Source organism: Thrips palmi, unplaced genomic scaffold, assembly GCF_012932325.1.
Source record: "Thrips palmi isolate BJ-2018 unplaced genomic scaffold, TpBJ-2018v1 HiC_scaffold_8, whole genome shotgun sequence".
In the NCBI taxonomy this organism is placed as follows: Eukaryota; Metazoa; Arthropoda; class Insecta; order Thysanoptera; family Thripidae; genus Thrips; species Thrips palmi.
Genome location: NW_023144635.1, coordinates 14,801,551 through 14,826,414, shown reverse-complemented (window position 1 = coordinate 14,826,414; position 24,864 = coordinate 14,801,551). Strand labels below are relative to the sequence as shown.

The 24,864-nt window shown below is 45.4% G+C and overlaps 1 protein-coding gene across 1 annotated transcript; it reads right to left on the bottom strand.

Moving 5' to 3' along the window:
- Nucleotides 1-1,300: 1,300 nt before the first annotated feature.
- Nucleotides 1,301-11,590, bottom strand: LOC117653663. The gene is made up of 2 exons (XM_034399469.1): nt 11,488-11,590; nt 1,301-1,980 (listed from the first exon to the last, which is right to left on the bottom strand). The coding sequence occupies exon 2, from the start codon at nt 1,904-1,906 to the stop codon at nt 1,301-1,303; it is 606 nt and encodes a 201-aa protein (XP_034255360.1). The 5' UTR covers nt 1,907-1,980; nt 11,488-11,590.
- Nucleotides 11,591-24,864: the final 13,274 nt, after the last annotated feature.

The window sequence follows — 24,864 nt, the reverse complement described above, 5'->3', positions numbered from 1 at the left end:
ACTACCCACTAAGCTTAAAGGTGAACTTAAAAAATACCATTTTTGGCAATTTTGGCAATTTTTTTTTACCAGGGTGCTTCCTTGAAAGAAGGCAACGCTATCTTTTTCCCATGTTAAAAATAAATATGATTGCCAGAGTCTGAAGACTGGGTAGATAATCCTTTGTAGTGGGGAGAATTCAAGAGAAACGACCAGAAGTTAACGTGATCATCCATAACTCAGAAACTGAAATGAGGTGGCGCCCTACTCTTATTGTTTAAGTTTATGCAATAGAGAAGTACCTTTACCCATAAATTGAGACATCTGACACACGTATTTAAAAAAATGTTAAAAAGTAATTTTTTTACTTTACAATAGCTTTAATACACTCATACCAAAGAGAAGCAATTTGACACTTTTGCGCCTACACCGTGACTCATCCATGCTATTGCATGCTGGTTTCCTGATGATTTTAAGCTTTGTCTCATCACTGAAGATACCCCGCATAGACTTCGAAACCAGTTGAAATATTTTGGCCAACAAATAGAGATGCATTTAGCTGTATTATTGCAACATTTTCATCTACATTGAACAATGTATTCTGGCCTTTTGCTTAGGGTTGGGTAGGTGAAAGTTTTGAGTTCATAATACGAATTGTAATACAAAAATTTAAAGTTTGGCATAAAATAGGCATTTTTGATGTTCCCGCCCCCGTTAAAGGAACAAAACTTTCCGCATTTTTTCTCAGTGTAGTGGCAGGTAATCGCAGTTATTACGACAACAAAGAACGTTTTCCAATGTTTTATTAATTGGTGAATCGAAGAAACATAATGCGACAGAAATGTATTTGAGCGTGAAGTACCCTTGACTAAATCTACGGGGAAAGACTAGGCGCATTACTCGGTATACAATTAACATCAAAAAACCAACTGGGAGTCTCAGCCACAGCGATTTCTGGCTGGAAAAACTTAACAAAATAAGCTCAGGTGCAACCTTATTTGCAGGCTATTTGGTCCTTGAGCACTTGGATGCTCCCTATTTTGCACCGGCACCAAAAAAGTAGCTGGCTTCACTGTGGCAGAAAGGTACGGAAAATTCTGTTAATTTTTTTGCCAGGATTCTCCGTAGCCCTTTTATCAGTATTCTCCGTAGGGCCGCACAGTATTCTCTGTAAGTCCGCACAGTCTTCTCCGTAGGACCTGGAAGACTGTATAGTCCTACGGAGATCACTGTAAGGTCCTACGGAGAATATTGATAAGGGGGCTACGGAGAATTACCACAAGCTGTTTACAGAATTTTCCGTAGCTTTTTGCCACAGTGTTTAAAATGGGATAAACCTAATTATAGGGTCAACTTTTTCGGGGAAGATGGTGGTATCAACGAATATGTCATCGGCCCTCGGCGGATCGGGGTCCTTCTCGTGGTACACGAGGACGACATTGCAGCGTCCCTGGTGGCTGTGCAGGGCGCACGGCGCTCCGTAAGGATCCAGGTCAGCGTGGCACGGGTTGCTCGTGCAGAACCCGCAACCGCTGCATTTGTTCCTCTGCACCTCTTTGAACATGACATGCAGGCGTGGGTACCTCCGCATCACGTGGCGCATGCGATCCTCCTCGATGTGCAGCTCGGCGTGCTCGCAGTAGGCGTTCGGTGGCAGTCGCGCGAACAGCTTCTCGAGTCCGGGCACCACCTTGCCGTCCAGCGCGTCCAGGAAGTCGTCCGACATCTCCTCGTCGATGTCGAGGACGGTGAGGTGCGGCAGCCGATGGAGGATGGCGTCCGTTGGGGTCCGTGAGCGTCCGTGATGCGTCCGTTGGGGTCCGGGGTTGGCGTCCATCCTTCGTCCACAAAGGTCCAGCCAGGGTCCAAAGGGGTTCTTATGGACGCTTATGGACGCAAACGGACTCATTTCAGACTTTGTATGCATGGACCCACAAGGACGCACTTCGGACCCTGGTTGCGACCACTCGTTGGAAAGGTCTTACCAAGACCCGTTCAAATCTGCAATAAAAAAAAATTGTTTGTCACCCCCCTTTTCTCCGGATAGAGTTTAGAAAACTGTATCTTCGAGCGGTGTTCCTCCGTAAAACTTCCTCTGAGGCTCTAAAATTAAAGTTCATTTGAAAAATCGAGCCGTTTGATGATATTCCTCATTTATGTGAGCTTCTTTTACACCCACTGAAAGCAGCTGAACATCAACTTAAAAGGTGTAAACTGTTCGACAAGTGTGGCATCGACTGCACCAAGCTGCCTCCGCCAGCGAACGCCGCGTCCTGATTGGTGGAGCTCGAGCCTCCTCGACCAATCAGGACGCGGCGTTCGCTGCCGAGGCAGCTTGGTGACCAAAGCCGAGCAATGACCAGTAACGTGAAAGCACTGAGAATCCAAACGCTATGAGTATAGCGTCAATTGGTGCAATGCAAAAGCATTGCACATGAAGTGCAATGCCTCCCAATTCCCATGCATTAGCATAAGGCATTTTCGGGAAGCATTGCACCTAAGGTGCAATATGGCTGTGGCATTGCACGTATGGTGCGATATCTCAGCGCATTGCACCATACGTGCGTTTGGAATCTTAGTGAGGTACCGACCAATCAGGGAGCGGCGTAACACATGGATCCCAGCCTGGGCATGAAGCAGTTGGTCTATGGATATGGGGAAGGCGACTGCAGACGTTCGCCGCTAGGGGCGCCACTGGGATATACGCCACTAGCAGCCAGGCGGCAGCCGGCACGGATGCTGTTTTTGACTTATAGCTCTCACTGCAATTATCGCACATGTATGAAAACTAGCATATTGGGAAGCTAGCAGCGTTGCCTACAATCGGCTCGCTTACACTACGGGTCTATCTTGCATGACAAAGGAGTTATGGGCGAAATTGGCAGACTACTAGGGGCTCCCCTGGCTAAATCGTGGCGCGTATCCCGGTGCTGCCCTCTGCCCTGAGCTTGCCGTGTCGCCTTCCTCACAGTTGATTGTCTATGCCTGCTTGTCCCCCTCCCCTCCTCCCGCAGCGCGGGCAGCGCCATCCATCGGCATTTGCTAGAACTGTATTCGTGGCGCGAAGCGACAACAAGGGGCGCCTCGACCAGCCCCTCGAGCCGCGGACAACGGATCTGCTTGTGTACTGGCAACGGATGGCGCCCACCTTCCCCGTCCTGGCGCCTATCGCCCTTCGATACGGCGTCATTCCAGCCACCAGTGTCCCATCGGAGCGCCTCTTCTCGGAGGCAGGGCAGACGGCGTCTGAGCGGCGAAGCCGACTGAAGCCCGACCACCTGCAGGCCCTCATGTTTTTGGCCGGCCAATGTGACAGCTGCTGAGTGGGGAGGACTCAGAGATTGACAGGAGCACAGGAGCGAGACTAGTTGAAAAATAAATTATTGGTACTGTTGTTTCTTTTTGTTTTTGTGTATGTGTACTGGTTGATCTCCTAACCCCTTTAATTTCTGTCGAATATTTCACCGAATATTCGGATTATTCGAATAGTTGGAGCGAACATTCGGACTTCGAATATTCGATGTAACTCGAATGTTCGAAATTCGGACATTCGATTATTTAAAAAATTTGGCCGTCACTAGTGGCGAGACTCGGCCGAGCACTGCTCGGCGAGCAGTGTGGCCAGATGCCGAGCGCTCCGAATCGCCACCAGGCGGCGCTCGAATCGCCAAAAGTCGCCACGGGCCCAAATCGCCAAAAATCGCCACCGGAGCGCTCGAATCGCCAAGAAAATCGCCATTCTTTTGGCGGCAGAGTTAAAATCGCCACGTCTTTTTCCAATTTCAGTTCCGGGCAAAAATCGCCTCATAAATCGCCAATTTGGCTCAAAAATTTGGCGGCATAGAATAAATTGCCACAAAAATCGCCAAATGGGCTGAATTCTTTAAAGTCAAAGCACAAATCGCCACCAAAATCACCAATTCGGCTTAAAAATTTGGCATCAAAGAACAAAACGCCACAAAAATCGCCAAGTGATCTGAAATCTTTGACGCTAAAGTACAACTTGCCACGAAATTTTTAAAGAGCCTTGTTGGCTCGTAGGTCATAACCTTAAATAAAACTTGTTAACAATACTCAGGGGAATTTATTCAACTTCACCAAAGGCCAATATTATTTCATCGAAAACTTCTTCGACCTCGCCCTCGCCGCCCGGCTCTTGACCCTGCTCATACATGTCCCTTGTAAATAGCTCGTACATTTTAGGAGTGGGAGTAAAGTTCGCACAGCATCGGACCCCGCGCGCCCACAACTTTGCTCGCATCAGTGCCTCACGTTACTCAGGGGGCAGCTCAGCATTTTGAGGACGAAGGAGGCAATGTTCTAGAACTTCCTCACACCCCCAACTTCGTACTTCCAGACTGCCGTCCAGAGTGTCAAGCTGGATTATGGAATGTACCCCTGGAAATACTTTTTCCAGTCCACATTTCCCATCCTACGTATTCCATTCAGATCTCAAAATGTCCAGGTCAGCATCGCCTGAAATACGTAGATGTAGTTTAAAGTGCGGGTACTCGATGCGAAACCCCGCGCGTATGAAAGAGTCATGATCATGACTAAAATTTTGGGTGAGAAATTCTTTATTCCCAAATTTGGGTGAGGAAATTTTCCTTGCCCAAATTTGGGTCAGTAAAGTTTCCTCGCCCAAATTTGGGTCATAATACTATGGAGCTACAAAGGAAGCTGGTAGGGAGGAGTAGGAAAAACAGCTAAGTGTTCCTTTTTTTTATTGTCATATTCAGTCTGAATCTCTAGTACAACTTTAATTGTCTAAGTAACAAGTAAAAAGTTCCCGTGATATTTTTTTTTTTACCTTCATCTGTTTCATGCTAAATGTTTTAATACTACGGTTTTACTAAGTTCCCCCTAATTTATTTCTATTTTCACCGGCATTTACTTAGAAACCCTTTTTAACTGTTTGTAATTACCTGGCACTCACGCCATGTTCCTCTGTTTTCAGGTTGGCGTAGGGCACGGGGGGCCGAACCCACTTCAGTGGCAATAAGCCCTCCGCCGCCGCCGCCGCTGTCCTGAAGCAGAGGAGCATCGCGGGAAGTTCAACTCTAAAAGCACAAAGTTTCAACTGTCAATCATTGTTCACCAATTTAGCGCACCTCACTTCAATCTGTTATTATTGACCATTGTTATTGTTAAATATTCTATTACAAACTGTTATAAAACTACCTATGGCCATTAAACATGTTAAAAAAAAAGTACCGGGCCGGAGCGTCTGCCGCCTGCCCCGTTCAGTGGTCCCCTAGCCCCTCTCCTTAGCAACGGCCCGTTGCCAACAACGGCAGGCTCCGCGCTACTCCACGCCAACAACCGGCATGGAGTAGTGCCGTCGGCGTCAGGCAGCAATGCTGCAGGCTGACTGCAGGCTGTCCTTTCCGTCCCTGCCCCCTTCCCCCCTTGCCCCAAGTGCACGCGGATTAGGGATTAGGCCGCAGTCCCCTTCCTCCCGGGCGGTTTTCACGGAACCAGAAGGGGGGTCCAGCTCAGGCTGCGGCGAACCCACAAAAACGAACAGGCGCGCCAGTGCCAGTTGCCAAACGAGGCGACTCGGCATATTTTCGCCATTTTCTAGACAAAATCGCCAAGTTCTTTTCCAAATAGCCAAAAAAATCGCCAAATTTTTTTCAAAAATCGCCATCGCCAAATTGTCGCCAAACCGGACCAAAAATCGCCAAGTCTGGCCACACTGCGGCCGAGTACTGGAGGCAGCCTTGCCAGAAGCCGAACGGCACTCGGTGGTACGGGGAGGGGGAAAAGGTGGTACTTCGGGGCTCTTCGGTGGTCGGGTGGAAGGATCTATAGTGAAACTGCAGTTTTAACTGTAGTGCCAAAACTACAGTTCCTGAACTGCAGTTTTTGGTAAGAACAAAGTGCAGAATAAGTCCAGTTTCAGTTTGCTCATGGATCTGTAGTTTGCTGTGTATGTAAACTGCTTTCTAGCTGAACTGCTATTTGTTGACCAGGTATCAAGTACTATCTGTAGTTAAAAAGTGAAGTTAAAAATGTTTTAATACTACTCTACTTTAATAGTCCACTACTGAAGATCCGCCTACACTTTTATCTGCAGCAGGATCTACAAAGAAAATGAAGTTTCTGCTCATACTTTTTTACACAATGACAAACTAGTTGAATGTTTACTACAATTTGTAGTAATTTTTCGCTTAAGGCATAGTTTAAGATGTCAAGCACTGCAACTTGATATGAAGAAAAAAAACAATAACATTGAGTGATTAAAATAATATAAGGATTGAAAAGGAAATCTCTCTTAGAAGTTTCAGTTATTTCTTTTAAAGGTTTACGTTGAAATACTTGACGTTGGAGACTTTTAGAAGACACGACTAAACTTTCATATGAAAACCTACAGGGTGAGTTTTCTCAATGTGTCAATAATTTGTAGGTAGTTTGGGCACCCCAAGGCGATCATTTTCTACCAATGAACTAGTGGGCGCAAACGTCTAGGTACGGAGATAATTGGTGTTTTGTAATTGGCCTTCGCGCCTGCGAGGTAGGCACCCGCAGCCACTGATGGTCGCAGGACCTCGCGTGGGGGTGTCGCGGGTCTAGGAGGGGTGCGGCGGACCTTGCAAATGTCTTTTGGGAGGGGTTGCCCCGGGTCTGAAGAGGCTGTCATGGTGCCCCCGTTACAGTGGATCTCACGGCTGTCTTTGCGAGGGTGGCGGGATTCCTCGGATACTTCCGCGAGGTCAGTGGCACTCCCGCGAGTACTGCTAATCCCACGACACCCCCTCGACAGGTCCTGCCGCCCTCAGTGGCACCGGGTGCCTACCTCGTAGGCGCAAAATCCAATTACAAAACACCAACTATCTCCGTACCTAGACGTTTGCGCCCACTAGTTCATTGGCGAAAAATGGTCCCCTAGGGATGCCCAAACTGCCTGCAAATTATTGACACATTGAGGAAACTCACCCTGTATATGGCTGGATGTAACCAATTCTGTTTCAATATCACCATGTTCACCAATCACCATGTTCACCAATATCTGTTTGCTTATTTTATAATGTTCCATATTGGTCAGGTAGCATTTGACAAAGTATCGTGGAAATCAACAAGCCACAAAATTTAGCCAGCTTGTCGCCAAACAAGGTCTAGCTAAGTGGCATCAAATGTCATTATGACTGGATGATAAAATGTCAAACACAAATAAAACTAGAACGCATTATAATGCAATGCGTCTCAGAAGTTGAAAAGGTAATGACTCCAGTCGTTGGAAATTAAGACCCTGAAGGCTCTCTGAATTAAATCACTCCATGGTGTCTTGGTTTCTGAGGCAAATTCATTATAAATTACATTTTTGACAAGTGGATTTCTCTCAAAGTACAGAGTGGCTTACAGTAAAACTGTAGTTTTCTAGCAGTTGAACTATAGTTCCTGAGGAAAGCCGGCCTTCGCATGTGGTCGAGTAGCCAAGCCCCCATCCACAAGGAAGGTCAGTAGTGCAGTGGTCAAGGCCTCTGCCTCACAAGCCAAGTGTCCGAGGTTCAACTCCCGGCGACATCCAATCAAAACACACCATTAACACAAAGTCAATCTCCTAAGGGGTCAAAGGGAGGAAGAGTCCCCTCAAAACAAGGTTCAAAAATTAAAAATTTTGAATTTTGAACCAAATTTTAAAACTGCAGATTGTCTCCTCTTTTGAACCGAGGGGTACCTCACTTCAAAAATGGGTGTACACTGACTGGTGACTAGAGTGAATTTCCACTTTGATTAGATGGAAAATTTAATGAAATGCGACACAAATTTGCTGCAAATAGGGCAAAGATACGTTGTTGTGCCGTCTTTTTAAGGGACTAGACTAAAACAAGGCAGTGACTAGAGTCGGGGGTGTACACTGACTAGACGAGGTGAGGGACCCCTCGTTTTGAACTGACTCTGGCTGTGTAACTAAACTACAGTAAAACTGTACTTTGAACTATAGTCAACTGATCTGAAGACTAGGACAACCTGGGTCAAAAACTATAGTTGTCCGAAATAACTGGTACTTTTTTTGCAGTTTAATTGTAGTTTACTACACTTCAACTGTAGTTGAACTACACTTTACCTGCAATTATACAGTACATTACAGTAATTTTAAGTATGAAAAAAAGTATTTAAAAATTAAGTTTAACATTTCAAAAAATCTATATTTTTCCAATATAGTTTGAACTGCAGATCCTTCCACCCTCACGTGAGGGGTGGGGAAAAGGTGGTGAGCCGTATGGTGGTACGGGGCAGAGGGGTATTTTTAAAGGCTGTAGGGTCAGTTGGGCTAAATGGGACACGGGGTACAAATGGGACAGCTGATTCTTAGTCATGAATCGAGATTTTAGAACTTGTGCCGTAGCAAATGTTATCTTAACAAGAGAAACGTCACATTTGGTATGTCATGCCTTCAATAATGTCAAATCTTGACTAAGAATCACCTGTCCCATTTTTATTCAGTGTCCCATTATTACCCCAAATGACCCTACGCCAGGCGTAAACTGTAACGTGTCCGTTCCTTTTTTTTTCTGTAATTTATTTTTTTTTCTATCCCCTCTAAACTCTTGTGCCTTTGTCTCGCTATCCCTCTTCTATTTTAATTTTTATTTGGTGTCTGCAGCACCGCACGGTCATGTAGCACGTAAAGTCCTTCCCCGATCAATTCAAATTCTCGCGCTTCGCTTCATTTCCGGTTCATTCTCCCCAGTTTCGAAAATCCCCTCTCCTCCCGCATCTCCCTTTTCCGGTCCCCTCTCAGCCTCAGTCGCGCGCACACGGGTTTCCGAGAGCAAAAACGTGCATTCTAGCGTTGGGTTTTGTCACGTTTACTACGTTTCACCGGCGCAGATCCGAGAAAACCCGCTCGCCGCCGTTAAATCATTAATGTCGCCTTCCACCCGCGAACGGTAAGCGCCGTGTCACAGTCATTTTCGCTCATTCTTTTCGTTTAACCGTGGTGCCGTGAAGGTTATGTAGCCGATCAGCTGATGTGATGTGTTGGTGTTGGTGTCGGTGTGGTTTTTCTTGTACTCTGCTAAATCCTCTCGCCATGGCCGGCTAGAATGACGGGTAGCGCGATGGACGCTGGACGGCGCGACACAGCTCGGCTCGCAATGACGGGCTAACTTCACTTCTCTCCATGGCGGCCCTCGACACTTCAGCTCTCCATCCTGTCAAAATGTGAGGTGACCAGTTACGTAAAGTGTGGGACCTTGTGAGGCTACGTGGAGCTCCAGATCATGGCTGTGTTGATTGGGGACAGTATTCTGAAGCGGGTTCTAAACAAGTACCCCTCCTCTTTTCACTCAGTTTCCAACCAGTTGTGTGTGAGTGGGGCTGGCGTGCAAGCTGTCAAGGTTTTGGTTAAATCCCTCCCAATTTCTGGAAAAGTGGTGCTACTCGTAGGAATTAACGACATCTTAAAGAAAAGAGATTTGGCCTCTACTTGGCAAATCTATGCTTCTCTAGTACGCACACTCATCCGAAAAGGGTGTTCAGTTTATTGCGGATTACTGCTGCCGCTGGCACACTCTAAGTATGACCCACTGGCCCCCAACATAGCTCAGTTCAATTTTTGGATAAAAGGTCTAGCTCAGCAACCTTCTGTACAGCTGCTTGAGTTCTCTACTGCCTTTGCACTGAGTAATGGCAATGTAAATAAGGATTTATATGTCCGGCGCACTGTCAAAGGTATTGACTGCATACATCCTAACGCTGCTGGTCTAAAGGTACTCAGAGATTATATAGTGCAGGCGCTGGGTGACTGAGGGTGGCCCATCGCCTCGGCATGGGTCTCCCTTCTCAGAAACCTCACAATATAGTCTTGGTACTCAAGATTCCTATCCCTTGTTGTTAGTTGCTTCTGCTTATGCTTTTGCTTTTCCCCATAGTGCCTCTCATTGATTATTTATATTTTTTTTTTTTGGAGCTTTGCTTATAATTGTGTATTTTTAAATTGCTTGGGTTAGGGTGCTCATTGTTTTGCAATTTTGTATATAGTAGCTTTTCTTGCTTTGATATTGCTGTAAATATTATGCTCTTTAGTAATTAATCTTTGCAAAACTAGGGGGCGGAAATCAAGTGAGCCATTTTTATAGAACCGTTGAATTTAACCTGTCTGCCCCAAGTTATTGTGTGGCTTCCTAATATTATTTAGTTTTTGCTCGAATTATGATGTAGGAGTAAATCAGCTGTAATTTTATGCTGGTTAAGTCTCTACATCTATAAATTTATTTAATAATATTAGTTGGGTAAAATAGTGATTTATATTTTGGCTCATTCGATTAACTGGTTGTCCGCCACTTTGGCCAGCGATGGTTGGGGCTGGTGCGCCCTGCTTATGCGGGGCATAGTTAAGTAATTGTAGTTTTAAGTTAGTTGTTGCTAATCGTGACTTTTCCTTTCATACAGCTGGGCCCAGTTAATTGATTAATAAACGCATGTTTGTTAAATTCTGTACTTAATAATTTATCCTGCCCTTCTTTGCACTGAGTTTGAAACATGAATACCTCTTGGTGAAGCGGCAATTTACTTGCCTGGCGCCCATTAAATATTTTACTCACACCCTCTACCGCTACATTCTATTCTAAGCTAGCAAAAGCTTACATCAAGTTTAGTAACATCCAAGATACAAAAAATCTTAAATTGAGAATTTGGGAATTAAATTGAGAATTCTGAAACAGCCGGCCGCGGCTCCTCCGGCTTGTACAAGCAGGCCCGTTTTGTTGTTGCCCGCGTGCCTAGGGCGGGGCCCAAAAGTGGCACCGCACTTTCAGTTTCCCACACCCGACCTGACCGATCAGAGCCCCTTTCCTCGGAATAGATCACGAACGCAGGCAAAGGATTACATGCTCGACTTCTGGGCGGCGACTACCCGGCCCAGGCACCCCCCGCTTTCAGGTCTGACCAAAACTTGGCGAGACTTAAATGTCTCGCGATTTTTGGCGCGAAGTCTTTCCATCCAAATTGCAGTGTGCTCTGGTAAGTAAACATTTTGACTTTCTAAATAAAAGTGACCTGACCATTAGATTCGTAATGTATCTGAAACCTACGCTATTTTTCTTTCAGCTGTCTCTCAAGAAACTTCTGATAAGATTCATGACAAGAAATCTAACACGAGGAAAGCCTGTAAAATTAAAATGGCTAGGAATGTAACTGAGGAAGAGGGCATTGAAGTTGAACCAACAATGGTAAGCTCATCCCACCATCAGTTTCTCTTACTATTTAAACCTAAAAGGTTCTCTTCCTAAAAACCTAAAAGGTTTAAATAGGAAGAGAAACTGTGAATGAGCAACTGTCTGTGAAGAGTTTTTGTATGACTTGTATCTTTAAATATCTTTAAAGAAAAATTAGTGTGAACAAGAGGAAAGAATTATTTGTTTGAAGATGAATTGGTTGTTGCTTTAGTAAGTGAGGTGTGACAATTACAATCAATGCACACTGATACTATAGAGGAGGTAAAACCAAGAGATGAAAATTACAGACAAATCTAGAAGTTAGGGAGCAAAACGTGCTTACAGTCAATCATCCTTGAAGGTTGCCCTTGGCAGTTGAGCGCGGCTGTTCTCCCTACTGCACTGAGTGGTGTGCTAGTGTCCTCCGCCAGTGCAGGTGGTCTTCGAGGGCCATCGGTGCCGGCGGCGCACATCTTGGCCACGGGGTGACTGGTACAGGTACAAAGGCAGGCCAGCGCAACAGGCCAAGGTAGGTGTAACGCCAGGGGCGGTCTGGCGTACACCTACCTGGTTAACTTTTGACCGATTTCGTGATTTTGAAGTATGGAAGGAGTGTGTGGAGAAAAAGAACCTCCGTAGTTACGTTAACAGATGAGGGATGAGAGAGGTGAAGGAAGGTAAGTAATTGTACTTGGAACGTCACAGGGCAGGATTTTTCAAAGAGTGTGGAATAAGATTTAGAAGGAAACCTGAAGCTCCAACCAAGAAAATAACGCAGCATGTCCATCAAGAATGACTGTGTTAATCACAAAAGAATCTGTGACTGTTGAATGGAACAAATTATATTTTGGATATGAGCGCCACGTGCCATTTTTATTTTTATCTGACACTGACATGGCTGGGATTACCAATGCCTTGAAGCTGGACAAGCCCTTTGACAGGATTCTTGACAAAATCTGAGACTTGGTTAATCCATGTGACCAAGCAGTTTGAACAGAAAGCATCTTATATAATTACGGGACCTATGGAATTTAAAGAGGACAGTAGATTTTAAATTGAACCATGCGCACAGTGACGATGCCCTTAGTGTTGATATATTAGTTCGAAATTTAATGTCAAAAGGTGGCCAGAACCAAATAGTATTGTACACAGCTCAACATGAGATCCGTCAATGGGGAGACGATCAGTGTCCTTTAAAACCCTCTGACTTCATGATGATAGCATTATTCATACATGACAGCCGAATTCTAAAATGCATGAAGAAGTGTGATGCCGATGATGATTTATACTGATCGTGGCATGTGGACCAAAGATGGGGCAGGAAAGACTCAAGAGGAAGTGAAGGGAGTGCATAAGAAGGCTGAAGTTTATCGGGGAATGACCACTGTAAGGAACATATTGGATATTGAGTGGTTTGAAATTTGTTTGAGGGGAATGCGTAACATGTTGGACAAAGATCCAGATACAAAGCCATTTTTGGACTACTTCGACAGGTATGAAAAGACAAAGGAAAAATAGGCATAACTTAACTTACTGCTACAGGAAGGGGAGAGCTCTGAATGTTAATAAGTGCCATATCCAAGTCACGGCGCCTCTAGAACCTCAACGGTACGCGTTGACAGACTTGGGTCAAAATATTCTTCGTGACCCAAATTTAGTTGGGGATGCGATTGAGGCTACAACTCCACCATGGTCCTTTCATGAAGTGCGATGAGTCCCTGGACTGGAGTCGTGATTGGGTTCCGTGGCAGCAGGCCAAACCGGCGGCGAAGGCCCAGGCCCCTTTCAAGCCAGTCAAGCCCACAAAGGCCTCACAGGGTGCAATCATGGAAAGGTTCGCACACTAAATGCTTATGGGCTTTATGTCCATAACTATGGCCGTTTTTGTACAAAAAAAAACTGCCATCGGCCATAACCTGCTCAAAACCTACTGAAGATAGTCCTTCTAATCACGAACCTATCCCTAATAAAACAAATGAAAGTGTGAATCAAGTTTATTCTTAACCTTGGCTTTTCATTATGTTAAATCTGAGCCACATTTTTGTATCAGAGAGCTGCATTCCGATCACAACTACTGCAGACCCTTCAGAGACAAGATGTAGCGATACTTCTCCAAGTACTGATCTCAAGGCGAGGTACCTCTCTGCACTACTAGTAGTGTAAGTAAAGCAAAATTGGCGTGTTATGGAATGTTATTTTCAAGTAACCAAATGGCTTATCAATCATTTATTTTCCTCATTTTCGGGACACGCTTTATGAAAGTGACTTGTCCAATAACAAGCAGCAATTAAATTTAAATTTAAGTGATGCATCAACCTTTTCTGATGCCTTCAATGATTCATCCGATTGTGATACTACTCATTCATGTTCCTATTGTTCCTCAAGGTAATGTGACGGTAAGTAACCACAACTTAGAGCTACGAATTTGTGTATGTCCTATTACCATCATAATGTTAATTTGTTTTCCTTACAGGTTCCTGATCAGCAAACCATTTTTGTGGAAGTAGCATCAAAACTGAGAAATGGATTGTCACCCCACTGCCATCCAGTGGTCACAGCTTCTCTAAATAATTCAAAACTGTCTGATTCTGGTGCCCTTATTAATCAACTTCCCCTGATGAAAAGTTTCAATTCTTTGAGCATGGTGAACTCTTGAGTGAAGATCATGAAGTGTACTCCTAAGTAGCGAATCTTCAGTTAAACAGTGTTCAAGGTGCTATAGACTCTGTGAAAACTTCAGTATCCAAGTTCCGTCTGTTTGACATCTGCTGTGGAGTGACCTCAGTTAAATTTAAAGGGGCACAACAGTAAAAATGACCAAATTTTGGCCTTCTTTTCGGCTTGTCCCGTGTAATTTTGGCCCGTCCCGTGTATTTTTTTGGTTTTTTTTTGTTAAAAACATACTGGAGGGAGGGCCGTATAGTATGATGCATGCTGTCAGGGGGTGGCAACGGCCTAGGGAGAGCGTGAAGCGATGCTCGCGCCGTCAGAGCAGAGGTTGCGCACTTCTTCGAGATCATGAAAACTAGACAGTGTTTTTCAAAACGCTTTGCACCAATGGAAAGGGCTTGAAATTTAGGGTGCATTAGGCTAATTGCTCTTCTCGAAACTCCCCCTTACTTTATGTCAAGGTGCAGTGAAAACACCAAAAAACACGAGAAATCACAGAATTCAGGAAAAACTCGAATGCGCCATGTTCCGCCCTTGTGTTCGGTTGAATTGGAAGTTTCGGGCAGTCTACTAGGCCTAATGCACCTTAAATTTTGTACTCTTTTGATCTGCGCAAAGCGTTTTGCAATCAACGGGCTAGATCTTCCAATCGAAGCAAAATAAGTAACCCCTGCACCTCACTCGCGCATGGCTTCACGCGCTTCCTAGGCCGTTGCCGCCCCCTGATGATGTGCGTCCGTCCGTCCGAGGACTTCCCAACGGTGCCAGTTTCAAGCGAATCGGAGAAGTTTGGACCCGGGTTTAAATCCCAATGGGGTATATTTTGTACATTCTTTTTATTCAAGTTTTTGCGTAGTTTCTGATGTTTTTGAGGGCGCTGATGACGAAAATAACATATATTTTGACCCCAGACTCAGGTTTAAATCTCGTTAAGGTTAACAAGCTAGGGCCCGCCCTTCCGTTGAACCGAGTTGCCAGCTCCGCTTCGCTGCGCCGGCAACTCGGTTCGACAGGGGGCCGGCCCAGCTTGGCCTGCCGGCGGCCTTTTCTCGGGCCTTCGGCCCTCGCATCAGACCCAACTTGGCCAGTCGAAGGCCCGGGCCTTCGGCCCGCTCGCATCACACACACCGTGAGCGGGTAAAGCAAAGTTATCGATGTACCATCGTGACTTAGGCCCGCCCTTCTATTCACAATATGCAATAGTCCTTACACTTTTTACTCCAACTGTCCTTAGAATATGCCCATTTCATTTGTCTCTTCGCCCTCATTCCGAAAATACCCATATTTGCCATGCTACTGCAACTCCTTGCAATAGAGGCACAGCAGGAGCGCAAAACGAGTCCGTCGCACTTTTTCCCATAACTCATGAAGGCGGGCTCCTGGACCCCCCTTCCGACCCCTCGTTGAAGAGGTCTTGCCATGACCTATCGAAAACTTAAGTAAAAATTTTCAGTCGGTCGACCCCCTTTTTTTAAAATCCTGATGTGACTAATAGACGAAGTCGGGCTCCTGGACCCCCTTTCCGACCCCTCGTTGAAAAGGCCTTGCTGAGACCAATCGAAATCTGCAATAAATTTTTTTTGTCGGTCGACCCCCTTTTTTTAAGATCCTGATCTGGCCAACTTGTAAAAGCGGCCGATAGGGTCGGGACCAGGTCCATTCATCTTGTCTCGTCGCCCCGATTCCAAAAATACCCCTATGTGCCCTGCTAGCACTAATAATGGCGGAAATCCCCCTCCCGCTCATGTAAACCATGATGCACCTGCAGCAGCCCTTGTGCGACCCGGACGGGATTTGCACCACCGGATTATTTGTTTGGACGGTACTCCTGAAGTACCCTCCAAATCTGGTTACTCTAGCTCAACTCCTTCCTTGTACACAGACGCCAACAAAGACGACAACAACAACAACAACAACAACAACACACAGACACAAAGGCAAATGCATAGGCCCTCCCCCTATTTTTTGAATAGAAGGGCGGGCCAAAAAAAGGGGCGAAATCCGCACATTTCTAAATGTACGGGACGGGCCAAAGTTGCCGATGTGTACAGTCAAACTCCAAGATAGACTCGTCCAGAATAGACTCGCATTTTGTGGCGGGCCCTTGGGTCACCCCCCGAGTCGAGCCTTGGAGTAGGACTTTTGAATGGAGTGGTGATTCCCTCTGCACGTTCCCCTTTGTCACGCTGTATGTCCATTAATTTACGGGCCAGGATAACCGGCGACTGACATTCGTACTCAGAAAGGTTCAGTGATGAACAAGTTCACATTTTTTCCCATAAGGTATGATACATATTTTAATTTTTGGCCCGCCCTTCTATTCAAAAAATAGGGGGAGGGCCTATGCATTTGCCTTTTGTCTGTGTGTTGTTGTTGTTGTTGTTGGCGTCTGTGTACAAGGAAGGAGTTTACTAGAGTAACCAGATTTGGAGGGTACTTCAGGAGTACCGTCCAAACAAATAATCCGGTGGTGCAAATCCCGTCCGGGTCGCACAAGGGCTGCTGCAGGTGCATCATGGTTTACATGAGCGGGAGGGGGATTTCCGCCATTATTGGTGCTAGCAGGGCACATAGGGGTATTTTTGGAATCGGGGCGACGAGACAAGATGAATGGACCTGGTCCCGACCCCATCGGCCGCTTTTTTCAAGTTGGCCCGGGTCAGGATCTTCAAAAAAGGGGGGCGACCGACTAAAAAAATTTTTTGCAGATTTCGATTGGTCTCAGCAAGATCTTTTCAACGAGGGGGCGGAAAGGGGGGCCAGGAGCCCGACTTCGTCTATTAGTCACATCAGGATCTTGAAAAAAGGGGGTCGACCGACTGAAAATTTTTACTTAAGTTTTGGATAGGTCTTGGCAAGACCTCTTCAAGAGGGGTCGGAAGGGGGGTCCAGGAGCCCCCTTCATGAGTTATGGGAAAAAGTGCGACGGACTCGTTTTGCGCTCCTGCTGTGCCCCTTTGCAAGGAGTTGCAGTAGCATGGCAAATATGGGTATTTTCGGAAAGAGGGCGAAGAGACAAATGAAACGGGCATATTCTAAGGACAGTTGGAGTAAAAAGTGTAAGGACTATTGCATATTGTGAATAGAAGGGCGGGCCTAGGTCACGATGGTACATCGATAACTTTGCTTTACCCGCTCACGGTGTGTGTGATGCGTGCGGGCCGAAGGCCCGGGCCTTCGTCTGGCCAAATTGGGTCTGATGCGAGGGCCGAAGGCCCGAGAAAAGGCCGCCGGCAGGCCAAGCTGGGCCGGCCCCCTGTCGAACCGAGTTGCCGGCGCAGCGAAGCGGAGCTGGCAACTCGGTTCGACGGAAGGGCGGGCCCTAGCTTGTTAACACTTTAAAATTAAGGTAGTTCGAGCGACCATGCTATAGTTAATAGAAAGAGTTGAAAATTTGAGAGTAGGCTCCTAAGATAGTGATCTAACCACCTGCAAAGTTTCAAACCCGGTCACCGAGGAAAATCAGTGTTAATCCGCGATTAAAAGTAGCCGAAAATAGCATTGCCGCTTATGGGAGTAGGGTTATGTTGCCCATCCGAACCTGGTATATTTCGTTTTTAAAATGCTTGGAGTAAAGGCAAACCGATAAAAAGCATACATATAATCGTATTCCTAGTTACTTTATGAAATGAAAGAGAGAAAATAGCGCGTCACCGGACTTATTTGAGAGAAAAGACATAAAAACGCGGTTTTAGCAGCCGACACTGGAGTCAAGTGCACAACTAAATTAAAAGTTTAAATTCATTTCTTCGCTTTGCCGCTGCCTAGATGGTCCCCAAAGAATTGAATTCTAAGTTAAAAATAGAATGGGGCCTTTGTATAATTTTTTTATGGTCTGGAAACCAAATTTTAAAATTTCAACTCTCGCTTGACTAGTATGCCCCGCGCGAACTACCTTAAGATGAACTGATTTATTTAATCACTGCAAACACTGCAACGCTAGATGATCAGCAGGTAAGAAACCAAAAAGAAAATTGAATGATTATGTATTTTTAATTATTTGAACAAATACTTTTACACTTCTTTTCTCAGATTTTCAGGGATTGCATTCCATTTTTTAAGAAAATTCTTCCCCGGCAATGGGTGTTTGTGACGAAAAGTTCAAAGCGGCTTTATGGTCGAAAATACCCATTATACCGTATCCCAAGTGACGAGGAGAAGGAACTTTACCGGCAGAAAACTATCAACCTCGAAAATGGAGTTAAAAGCACTGTGCAAAAAAACCACAGTGAATCCCGTTAATTTTTATGCCGGGATTTACTGTAGTTCAGAACACAGGATTTACGGTGCCTGGCTACAGTATTTACTGTACCTGGTACAGGATATTCCGTTCTCCACTCCTGTGATACAGTAAATCCCGTACAAAGTACAGTAGATCATGTAAAAAAGTACAGTAAATACTGTACTCTGAACTACAGTAACAGCTGTACTAATCACTACAGGATTTACTGTGATTTTTTCCCTCAGTGAGGTTAAAGGCAGAAAACCGTCAGCCGCACGAGCAGCTAAGTATCTACAAAGGACAAGTTGCAATCCTTTCTGACAGGGTCGAAAGGTATGCAAAAATGAATATGAAGCTTCAGGAGGGGCTGTTAAGTGTCGGATAGAAAGAAGTGCCTGAGTGGACCCAGTTGTCATTGACACTTATTTTTCTCACAGAACAGCAGGATGTGAAGTTAGAAGTGGGCCCCCAAATATTTCTGATATATATTATTTTCAGGAGAGAGGGGATCAAAACGGACATTCAATATTGATAAAAGGCTAACGGCACAATGACTACACTGTAAAAAAATTCTGAAATTTCAGTACAATTTGTTCAGACTTTGCAGTCCGAATCGGTAATTCAGAAAGTTGTTTTGAATTTTCAGACTAGGAAGTCTGAAATTTGAGATCACACCAGTTAGTCTGAATTTTTAGCAGAAGGTCTGAAAATTCTGATTAAGTTTTCAGACTTGTCATCCTGAAACCTGTTTTCATAATTTCGGTATGAAAATTTTGACAGATTGTCTTGCCAGAAGGAGCTGGTATCCTCTGAAGAGAGTCACGCGGCACGGATTCCCCAGCCGCCAGGCAGCGCCCGTAGCGCAGTGGTACCGAGCTTGGCTCGTAACCGACAAGTTCCGGTTCGAACCCAGGCCGGAGCGAACCGGCAAAGCGGCAAAGCTGCTCAGAGAAAAGTTAACAAAAGCTCATGTGATGTCAAACCGTTGTATAGAAATCGGCACTAGACAATTCGTTAAAGCCGGTTTAATCTTATTTTGTATCTTGAAGAGCGTCCCCGATCCTGATTAACAGGGTTCGCGCTCTGGCCCTGCAGGACCTCACTGTTATTCAAATTGCGATAACCACCGTATATATTTTGCAATAAAAAACTTATCACATTTTTTTTTGCTATAATGACAACTAAATATCTGCAATAAAAAATTTATAGCTAAATTTTGCAATAAAGTATCACATTTTTGCGATAATGACTACAAAGAAAATGCAATAAAAAGTTATCGCAGAAAAAAATGTGATAAAAGTTACTACAAAACGCTCTATTATCGCAAAAATTATGGGGTGGTTATTGCAAAAAAAGTGTAATAACAAAATTATCGCACTCCAGGATGCGATAAATCGTGGGAATCGCAAACTCGGTTTTATCGCAAAAATTTGTAGTAAAAGTATCGCAAAATGAAGTGCTCACCCAGGTTCGGTGGAGGCAGGCGGTGACGAATGCAGTGAGGGCGAGGGATGCTGCCTGTCGCCTTGGCTGTTCACGCTGGTGCTGCATTGGGCAATCCGGGAGTTGGTGAGAAGAATGCCCGAGTACAGCGTGGACAACTTCAGAGATTTCCTGCTGGTGGCGATCCTGGCATACGCCGACGATATTCTGATGCTGGCGAGGAGTCGGGAACGGGTCACGGCGTTCCTGGCGCCTCGTCGCCTAGCTTGGCGGCCTTGCGGGCAGAGCCTCCATTCGGGTAACGATGTGCGGGTAGCTGTCGCCGGCCTCGCCGGCTGGGCGCTAGGCAAAATCGTGCGAGAGAGACAGACCGAGTCCCGAACGCGTCGCCCGAGCGCAGCCGAACGGAGATGATCGGTGCGGGTACGGCGTGCCGGCAGAGCGAGCACCAGCGCAGAAGCGGCGCTACGCTACGCCACGCCACCTGCGTCGCGCGGGTTGGTGACTGCGGGTATGCTTCTGCCCGCACAAGATTTCACAGCATAGGCGTTCGTTGCGGGTCGGGCACGGGCACGGGGACAGTAGACGCCTTGCGGGTCGGGTACGGTACGGGACGGAAAGCTCGTCCCGGCGCGCGGGCAAGGGATAGTTACCCGAATGGAGGCTCTGAACTTGCGGGCGCTGGGGGAGACAGACACGTTCGCAGCTCTCGGAGGGTCTCTGAGCACAGCTCCCCGGCCGACTGCCGATCGACTCCGCACAGGGCCTCGTCGCTCTGTCTCTCTCGCACTTACGCGGGCCGCCCCATGAGTGCGACAGAGACGGAGCGACGAAGGTGATATGCGGAGTCGCTCTGCAGGCCAGCGGCAACGAAATCTCACACCGAAATTCCTCAATTTTGTGATGAAATTCATGAATTTTGCTGTGAAATTCAATGAAATTCATTGAAATTCATCGAAATTCATCGAAATTCATTGAAATTTATTGAAATTTACTGAAATTCAATGAAATTTACCGAAATTCAAAATTTTGTACACCGAAATTCAAAGTTATTTCCCCTTGTATCACACTTGTCCTGTACTGACGTGAATAAGGTAAAAAATCAATTGTGGGTCACGAATCAATTGTGGGTCATTTTTTTCGACGGGTCACCGCAGACCCGACGGAGATTGAATCGATTTGAATTTCGCGGTAGACCTTCCTCCAACCTTTCTTTGTCTCCCCAAATAGCGTGTATGTCCGAGCGACGACTGTGACAGCTCCTATTAGGCTTCAAAGGAAGGCCCTTCCAAAAGTCGTGAAAAAAACGCCCATCCAACGAAGCGAAAAACCGTGTGTTTTTCAAATTGCCACCGTGAAGCTATTACTAGGTAAAACGGGACGCCCTTGCTGATTTAGGTTCATAATAGGTCAGGGAACATAAATTTACCATAGTACAGCCGAAATCATTCGATGCCATGGTGCGCGGGTGATGGCAAAGTAGCGTTCGCTACCATGTCCGACCCATTATTTTCGACGAATTTTACGGTAGTTTTTCTTATATTTTTTTGTTTTCTGCGCTTCTGAATGACTGATGTATCACAGTAAATTCCATTTTTCTGCATTGTCACATTTAGTACTACGAAAGGAAGGTGTTTAAGCTTAGGGTACAGCCCCGATTGACAACGCTAGCTCTTACTTCCAGTCCGCCATAAGGCTTTTTTTTTGTTGGGGAGGGGGGGGGCATTGCGGGGCTTACATAGCGCCCGGAAGGGGACCGCTCTCTAACTGCAGGCTAGGCACCCGAGGCCAGTCCGGCCCTGTTAAAACGAGTCAAATCAATCCCTACAGACTAAATATTCTAACTGAAATAGATTATAAACTGTAGCAATACTTCACGATGACATGGTGTGTCTACCACAACAGCGGCCCTAGAATATGCACTGTAAAAGTTTCGTCTCTAATCCAGGACGTTTAACTCACGTCTGTCTCACAGTGAAATAAGCCTGTTTATGTATTTTTCCTCTTTGAGTGAAAAACGTGCCTGCTTGGTTTATTGAGAACCAGGGACCTTTTATTAATGAAAATAAGAAAATATCTTGCAAAAGTGGCCAATTTACAAGCAAAAAGACGATATGGCCCACAATTGATATGACCCACAATTGATTCATTGTGCTACAGATCCTGCAGTTTTCACGATTCCGAAAAATAAATTCAAAAGTGAATTCCTTTCGCATCAAAGCAAATCATATCCAAATTTGAGCTTTCTACAATGCTGACCCACAACTGGTTCCAAAAATCAATTGTGGGCCAAAACAGACTATTTTTAAAACAGCCACAGCTTAGTAAATAAGGATGATAGACGGGGCTGCTATGCTGCAAAACTTAGTCCAAGGACCATTGTTAAAGGCCGCACATGCACTTTTGTCATCAGGTCAAAATTAAAGGCCTTAATTTTGAATTTTCAAAAATGTGACCCACAATTGATTTTTTGCCTTAAATAGCGAAACTGAATCTCTCCACATCGTGTGCTTCTTGAAGAAGATCTCTAACCTACATTACTACAGTATAATGGTAAGAAACATGTTTCTGGGACAGCGCAATTTCACTTTGCAGTTTCCTCAAATCAAGTTGAGTGTTCATCACGCAATTAAAAGCCACACACGTACATCAAAGCTAGAAGAACAATTATCAACGTCGCTTTCGTCTATCTCCCTTCCACTCATTGGGTTTCGACGTGGGTGTAGGTGCGAGAAAGACAAAGGGGCGAAGCGCTTTTTCCTAATCAGCCTGGCGAGGGTCGATAAATTGTCGGCCCCCCTCCCGAATCCTCGTTGGCTGGCAGTCCCACGCGTGGGCGTGCAGCGGCGGCGTCCCGGTAAGTCGTCCGTGACATGCTGTCAACCAGGGGGTGGCAACGGCCTAGGGAACGCGTGAAGCAATGCTCCCCGCTACTGTGGACTTCCTTGAGTTTATGAAAACAAGTCGGTTGTTGCTAAAACACCTTGCGGAGATCGAAAGAGCATGAAATTTCAGTTTCCTGAAGCTCATTTGCCTTCCCGAATCCTGTAATTTAACCCAAGATAGAAAATGTTGGTGCATCCGAGGTTTTTCTTCAATTCTTTGAATTATTGAATTTTTCGGTGTATTCACTTCTATTTTGAGTGTGCTTAAGTGACAGTTGCATGAGTGGCAATTAGTTGGCTGAGCAGTAGCGAAGCCCATCCCGTGAATGGCGGTTTGGGGATCCATTGGTCGTGAGTCTGCCTGTCTGTCTGTCGCGTTGCACTTTTCTGAGGAGACAACCATACGGGGCAACTTTGCATATGTATTCTTTAATTACCCAAGTTAACAAGGTAGGTGTACGCCGGACAGTGGCTTGTCGTAACAGGCTTTGCGATGCTGCGCCAGTTCCGACAATCCACGCCAGGCGTTTACACCTACCTTGGCCTGCCTTCGGCAGAATCTCTCGCCACACTAAGAGACCTGATGGCACGTCAAATAGTAAGGGGCGCATAACAATCTTGCAAAACGTGCTAAACGCATGAAAATTTAGAGTGTTGGTCCCAAGACCATTTAGAAACTTTAAGTCCATAGCCCATTTTGGTATTTTCATTCAGTTCACTTCATTCAGTTCCAACTTTTATGCTGGGGGGCTCCGTCCCCCAGACCCCCCTTTGAAGTACGGGGCGGCAAGGTAGGTTCGCTGGGCAAACAACATGACATTGTCGGTTTGACACCCCTAACATTTTGTCTAACTTTTGTCCCATTGGGACTCCAACCGGGGTCAGAGGTCGAAATGGATATCATTTTCATTACCAGCACTCCCCAAACGCAACTTTGTTGCCCAAGGTGCCACACGCATCAATAAGGTGAGGCGAACATGACAGAACCCTTCTCTGCTATTTCAACCTATTTGATTTATGTACTTGTTGTTGTCTTATTGCAATGCTTTGCTACGTAGGAATACTTTGCTGCTGTCTCTCTAGCCAAGGTAGCCAAACTTTCTAGGGGTTCCGACGAAGGAGGACCCCTTTTGTTTTTGACGGCTCAGATTCTCATTTTTTTCCGGTATCTTCATTGCATGCTCCGTATCAGACATTTTGCAGTGTATGATCAAGCAACTTTCTTTGAAATGAGTTATTCAACGCCTGTGCTCCAGATTCTCTTCTCGCTTTAAGATTCTTCTTGTCAGTGTCCAAGCTAGTGTTCGGAGGACCCAGCTCCACACCAAATTTTAAGGTCACACTGTCAGAAATTTTGTCGTACATTAGCGACAAAAACGTCGCTAATTTTGATAGCGACAGAAATCGTTCTGAAACTACTTCGTCGTAACTGAACGACGAAAAAATCATTTCTCTACGACAATGTCGTAATCGCGATTACATATTTTGAAATCTGAAATCCCCGAAAAGTTGATGAAAAGTTGCAATTGTGCTCGCTTATTTACGATTTGTGTCGTTCATTTACGATTCATGACACAAATTTACGACAAGATTCGTAAATGTACGACTGAAGTCATAACTGCACGACATATTCAAAAGATAAATTACGATCGTTCGTGAAATTACGATTAAGTTGTAAATTTACGACTTAATTCGTTTCAAAACGGAACGTCTCGCTATCAAAATTAGCGACAAATATGTCGTAAATTTACGACTCAAGTCGTATATTTACGACTTGAGTCGTACCAAAATATGTCGTTTTAAAACGCCATAATTGTTCTACAAAATGTCGTAAATTTACGACGATTTTTAACAGTGCAGACTTCTCGCCACTCCAGAGGCGAGACATAAAAGTCTCGCCAAGTTTTGGTCAGATCCTGAAGTCTCGTCAAAATTCGGTCAGACAAAAAAGTCTCACCACAAAATGGCGAGACTTTTTTGTCTGACCGCCACCCAAAGGCCGTACCTAGCTCTCTGCGGGGGCTAGCACCAGACCAATAACAATGGGGGGCTTGGGAACCCCTAAAAGAAGAATACTGTTAACGTCTTGTTTCACCCTTATTTTGTTTAATGACCATGACTAAGAACGAGGCATTCGTTTTAGTGCGCGCAGCCTCCGGTGTGGAGCCGCAGCTTCGGTCAACATGCAGGAAAATTGACTTGGTAAGTAACGCAGCTTCCGCAGCCTGTGCGTGATCTGAGCTGTGTCGACTTGCCTGAAGTTCCGAATATCGAGGGGTCGTATTCAAAAGATCTTATCTGGGCGTTCCCCCCAAGAGAATCTTACGCAGGCCAATTTCACTTAGTTTGATCATTTGATACGGCTATATATCATTATAATTTGTGCTTTACTTCACGTTAATCTGAGTATGGAAGATCGGAAACCAAAAGTGCATGTAGGAATACATTCTGCTTACTGTCGTATTCATCCCTAATGATCAAAATGAGTGAAATTTGCATG

Bases quoted from the DNA above. Each gene is read 5' to 3' on its own strand.
- LOC117653663 (XM_034399469.1), bottom strand. From the start codon at position 1,906: ATGCATACAAAGTCTGAAATGAGTCCGTTTGCGTCCATAAGCGTCCAT.